The sequence below is a fragment of the Mesocricetus auratus genome, unplaced genomic scaffold (genome assembly GCF_017639785.1).
Source record: "Mesocricetus auratus isolate SY011 unplaced genomic scaffold, BCM_Maur_2.0 Super-Scaffold_100676, whole genome shotgun sequence".
NCBI lineage: Eukaryota > Metazoa > Chordata > Mammalia > Rodentia > Cricetidae > Mesocricetus > Mesocricetus auratus.
In genome coordinates, this window is record NW_024429266.1 from 132,368,239 (window position 1) to 132,374,190 (window position 5,952).

At 48.2% G+C, this 5,952-nt stretch overlaps 1 protein-coding gene across 1 annotated transcript; it reads left to right on the forward strand.

Moving 5' to 3' along the window:
* Positions 1-1,012: 1,012 nt before the first annotated feature.
* LOC106021603 (histone H1-I) lies at positions 1,013-5,509 on the forward strand. The gene is made up of 4 exons (XM_013117741.3): positions 1,013-1,171; positions 2,959-3,203; positions 3,809-3,866; positions 5,410-5,509. The coding sequence occupies exons 1-3, from the start codon at positions 1,123-1,125 to the stop codon at positions 3,824-3,826; spliced, it is 312 nt and encodes a 103-aa protein (XP_012973195.2). The 5' UTR covers positions 1,013-1,122; the 3' UTR covers positions 3,827-3,866; positions 5,410-5,509.
* Positions 5,510-5,952: the final 443 nt, after the last annotated feature.

Consider the following 5,952-nt stretch of genomic DNA (forward strand, 5'->3'; position numbering starts at 1 on the left):
GACGCCAGTGAAACACTAAAGAGGTCGGACATATGGCACAGAGGAGATGTAACAGCCATGAGACAGAATGCAGCTTCATAGAAACAGGTTAATTTAAGTTATAAAAGCTAGTTGGGGAAAAGCCTAACCTAAAGCCAAGCTTTTATATTTTTAGTAAGTCTTCCTGTCCACAAGAAGCCCTTTGATGAGGAAAGAGTTTATTTCAAGTAAATATCCTGATCACAGGGCATCACTGAGGGAAGCCAGGTAGGAACTCAAGCAGGCTCTGGGGCAGGAGTCAGAGCAGGGACCACAGAGGCTTATTGACTCTCTCTGTTTTCTGCATGGCCCGGAACCACCTGCTCAGGAGTGGCACCATCCACAGTGGGCTGGACCCTTCCATGTCAATCACTAATCCAGAAAATTCACACACAGGCTCACCTACCGGGCCAATCTGATGGGGGCACTGTCTCAGTTGGGATTCCCTCCTCTCAGATGACTCTAGTTTGTGTCAAGTTGGCAAAAGAACTAACGACATGGTGTGCAATAATAAAAAGTAGGGAAACAAAGCTAAGGTTATGTGAAAATGGTTTTGAGTCCCCAGGCATTTCTCCCTGTGTTACACTTTTGTCTAAGAGTATGTATGTTTGCCAACTTTTTATTATTACACACATACACATAAGTACATATACACATATTGGTACTTGTTAAAATACGTATGCATTCTAGTGATACTACATGCATGTATATGTATGTACAAATGTACAAACACATGTGTGTCCATTGTTATGTGTGGCCATTATACATATGCACAAACATTTTGGGGCACACTCTTTTTTCATGAGGGTGGTAAGTGACCATAAAGACAGTAGTGCATAGGGCTTTCTTGATTGGCTCTCACTAATGTTTGCCCACTTAAAGCAAACCTCTGCCTTGCCCATTCCATGTTTTATCATTAGTCATTGCTCATAGGAGTTAATGTTTATACCTGATAATAAAGAAATCAACAAGTACTGGTGTGTGGTCAGCATCTGTGAGTGAGTAGTCATCTATAAAACAGCAAACAGTGGATGACTTGGCAGGCAGAACTGTGGTGGTTAGCTGTGCAAAAGGAACCTCGCTACCTTCATAAGTGCCTGCAAGATGAGCCAAACGGAGCATATTAGAATAAGCAAGATTACAACAATAACAGGTAAGTGCTAGACTGGGCGCCGAGGTGTAGGTCGTAGGAGTGAAGGTCTGGCCCTGCTGTTGGCCGATGTTCAAGATCAAATGTTGAGGTGGGAGGAGAGGCTCAGCCTGTTCCAAACTGGGTAGAGTAGACGTTATTGGCTGTTGGGTCTCTTGCCACTTGTGCTATTACTGACCAGATGAAGCTATTCCAGAAGCAGAGCAAACAGCACTACTTAGTGTGTGAGCTAACGGGATCTCATACCTGCTGCTGTTTCATTGCATGACTTAGTGCAAGTTTTTTAAAGATTTTATTTTAAAGTGTGTGTGTGTGTGTGTGCACATGCGCGTGCATGCAGTGCCTGAGGAAGCCAGAAAAGAGTGTTGGATCCCCTTGTGAGTGGTTGTGAGCCACTTGACCCAAATGCTGGAAACCAGACTTTGGTCCTCTGCAAGAGCAGTACCTGTGCTTAACTGCTGAGCTATCCCTCCAGTCCCATGTTCACATTTTTATTCATTCATTCATTCGTTCGTTCACTCAGAAAAAACTGGCTCAGGAACAATGCTTGACATATAGACCAGGGAGACAGATTCTGGTGAGCCATAACCTTAAAACCACGGTTTAAAGACAGGAGCATCCTCTAACATGTACGACTCCGTAGCTGGCACTGTCATACTTTGGTACCTCTTTGAATCATCATGATAACACTCTGAGTTGATCACGTTATTTTTCCATGTTATAACTGAAGTAACTGAAGCCAAGAAAGGGGAAATATGAGCCAGGTCACACTGTGGGGAGTGTTTGCATTTGAGTTAGAAGTAGGTGCTGGATCCTGGGGACCCCATTTTAACTTCCTACACCTCCCAGGGTAGAGAAGGCTGTGGAAGACTCAGTGGCTATCAAGGCTGAGCCCGGGACCCAGGCAGTCCCAGGCAGAGGGTGGTGATGTGTTCAAGAAAGAGGGATCCCTATGAGCAGAGGTGCAATGTGACAAGGGAGTGTGCCAAGAGGGAAAAGAATGGAAACTGCAAGGACAGGGAAAGGAGGACTCCCAGGGCCGTCCCAGCACTCAGCCTCTTCTGTAGGCAGTTACGTCACTTACTGCTCCAGCATCTCGGCTGTGAAAGGATCCTTGATCCTGCTGTCAACCTGATTGCTCTCCACAAACCTCCATTCCCATCAAAGCACAGGTGTGCTCTGAAGGCTGCAAAGCCCTAGGGTAGGGAGGGGGGTTTTCAGCAATATCTTCCTGAGAGCCTAGACCCAGAGATCACAGGATGCTTGGGTGAGCTCAGCAATGCCTGGGACAGTCCTGGCCCAATTACTAATAGCCGCCTCATCACGTCGGGGTAATTTGATTTGGAAGATAAACATTCTGGGCCCTCTGCTAGAGGATACAGTGTTCCCATTCCAAGACCCAAGCCACTAAAGGAGGAGGGAATGGGCAAGGGGAGTGACTGACAAGCAGAGAGCCATGGAGGGACGGGTGATCTGGCCACAGGATGGCCCTTAAATGACTTGGTGGCGGGGATGCAGCTCAATTGCAGAGTGCAGACTCTAGCACTACATAAGCCAGGCATAGTGACACATGCCGGGAATCCCAGCACTGGGAGGTACAGACAGGAGAATTAGAATTTTAAGGCCATTGTCAGCTATCTGGTGAGTTTGGGGCCAAATGAGGTCCTGTGTTTAAAAAAAAATATTAACCTGGAAAGACAGCAGCAGGTCTTGCCACTGACCTGTCAGAATGAGAGTGTGAGGCCCCTGGGTTGCCTGCTCTTCCAACTGTTTCTTTTATGACCTTGAAGAGACAGAAATTTTGAGGTCCACTAAGCCTGCTCCAGCCATCCAAAAGCCGCCCAGTAAACCCGCTCCAGCCATCCAAAAGCCGCCCAGTAAACCTGCTCCAGCCAAACCGCCCAGTAAGCCAGCTCCAGCCAAACCGCCCAGTAAACCCGCTGCAGCCAAGCCGCCCAGTAAGCCAGCTCCAGCCAAACCGCCCAGTAAGCCCGCTCCAGCCACCCCAAAGCGGTCCACTCAAAAGAAGGTGAAGGTATGTGGCATCTCTTCCAGGTTCCAGAACAGTAGCTGGAGCCAGGCCCCAGGGCTCAATGCCTCAGCGCTTTCACCTCACAGTCCCCTAACAAACACCGTGTCTCTGGTGCCACCTCTTGGCTCTGAAAGAAGACGCTCTCATTGTCTCAGGGCTGATCAGGCATCATCGTGTCCCGATCTCTACTGTGTGGTTGGATGTGGGGAAAACGTGCACAGAGCAGGATCCTAAGTCACGGGGTCTCCCAGGAACAGTGCTCCGGGCTCTCAGAGTCCTCCAAGGGGAGCCCAGAACCGGGGCAAATCCCTGTCAGTGAAAACCTTTATCTGAGCCAGGGCAGCTTCGCCTCCTCAGGTAGTGGTTCCAGGCGGCAATGCCATCTGGCTGTGGGCTGTGTGAGTGGTGACAGGTGATAGCAGCGAGATCCAGGTGCTGCGGGTCCTGTCACCTGCCGCTCCTTGTGAAGCCTGCACAGCCCAGGGTAGTCAGTTCACCGTGTGTCTGCCCTCTCTGTGCCTGCCTTTCCTGGCAGCCTGTGCCTCAGGCACAGCAGCAGTCTCTTTACCTCTTCTGATGGCTCCTTATTTCTGCCTCTTCACCTACAGAATTCCAAGTCAAAGTGAGGAATGGAAGAGCGTTCTCCTGGTCTGCTCAGAGCAAGAGGTAGGCTGCCAAATGCTATCTATAGGCCTTTTCCAAGGGCCCACCGTGGAGGCAGATATTTAACCTTGGCCAATGTCTCTGGCATTGCTCTGGCTTACTTCTTTTATGTATTCATGCCCTCATTCATTTTTCCATTCATTTATTTTGAGCCTGTATCTTGTCATGGATTCCTTAGAGGTGTCAAACTCAGTATCTTTCTGCTTCTGCCTCCTGAGTTCTCAGCCTTTGTTTGGGAGGCACTTAAGTATGCTCTGCTTGTTTCTAGAGCACATCCCATGAGTTTAAATGCTGATTAAAGAGGTCCAGGAAGTTTCTTCCGTCCACAAGTTCACCCCATTTCCATTGAATGCCAGAAAATTGTGGGTCGGGAGATTGCAGGTTGAGAGTATAGAGACAAGACATGTTGTTGTCATCTGATCATGTGTGGAAATAAAGTTCACGCAGGGCCTTCCTCCACCTGAACCCTTTCTCACAGGACAGTGAGGATTTACACTCAGTACATCTGCAGCCATCTTGTTCTGACAAAACCAGGGCCAACTATTAGGGTGACTTTCTGACAGATAGAAGAGCAGTGTCTTGAGGAAGGGGCACCCTTTCCTAATTCACCTGGTGCCTCCCACCTCCAGGCTGCCCTTCCGCTCCCAGGGTCAGCCTCTCCTCCTTGCCCACTCCCTGCCTCTCCTCCTTGCCCACTCCCTGCCTCTCCCCCATCCCAACAGCACCTAAATGGGATGGAGTGAGATGTACTTGGCGCATGAGACACAGGTCAGGATATACAGAGCACAGCTGGCCTTTTCTGTCTCTGCTGGGATGGGAGACAGAAGTCCATTCAATCCAGAGATGTCCCCAGACTTCATTCCATCTGCAGATCTCCTATCCAGGAGGCCTCAGTGCCTCCTGCATCCTTACTTCCCATCAGTGCAAAACCTCCAGGAGGGAGGTTTGTTTGAGCAAAAGCTGGGCTCTTTCCTTGCTGTTTCTTTTGATTATGGCAGAGTAATTAACAGCCACAGTCTTTCCTCTGCCTCAGCACTAACCAACAAGCCACAGAGGCTGCCGTCTTCCACAACACAGGTGCCTAATGAATGCCTCTGCCCACACAGCATTAATGTGGAGTCCTCACTTACACAGCAGAACAGGGCAGCATAGAGGAGCCATCTTGCTTTAGTCTCGGTCTATCACCTGATTCAACACACCACACAAGTCCTCCTGTCCTCTGGGAGAGAGGTGGACAATGGCTTTCATAATCAGGTCATCCAAAATCCTCCAGCTGGTAAGGGTAGAACCAGAGGGCTGGAGAGATGTCTCAGTGGTTAAGCTCTCATTGATGCAGGAAACCATTCTTGACTGCCAGGTACTCCACATGGGTAAGGGAAATAGCAAAGACACAGTGTGGTATTCTAGAAAAAAATCAAAGAAAATGGGCATTTTAGGGAGGCTTGTTTTGTGTGCTAACACATTTGGGGTCACTTGGGGAAATGACTTCATTTGATTTATATTCAACATCAGATAAACATTGCATGGTTTCTTTTCTCACTTTCAGAGAAACTATCTTCAGGAGGATCAGCAAAAGACTTCAGATAATTTGCCACTTCATCTTTCATTATGTAAAATTAATAAAGAGAGTTTTATTTTGAAACATATCTTCTTGAAGGCTTCCCATCAATGATGCTATTTTTGTGCATGGACACGCGTGTGTGCGTGTGTGTGTGTGTGTGTGTGTGTGTGTGTGTGTGTGTGTGTGTGTGTACAAGAAGGTCAGAAGATGTTAGCAGATCCCCAAGCTCTGGAGTTTCAGACAGTTGTGAGCTGCCCAACGTGGGTGTTTGAAGGTCAGACTCTGGTACTCTGGAAAAGCCACCAAGCACACGTGATCACGAGCCATCTATCTGGCCCCAGATTCTCCTCTTATGTGAAGGTTTGGAGATGGGTGCCAGATTTGAGAGAAGTGATTCAGATGGGAGTTCCCTCCATATTACAGGCAGAGCAAAAATCAGGAAGGGGAAGGAGTTCCCAGAAAGCTAATTAGTTCCAGGAAGCTAGAGGCTTGTATTGGTTGATTTGAATTGCATTTCTCAGAAAGTCA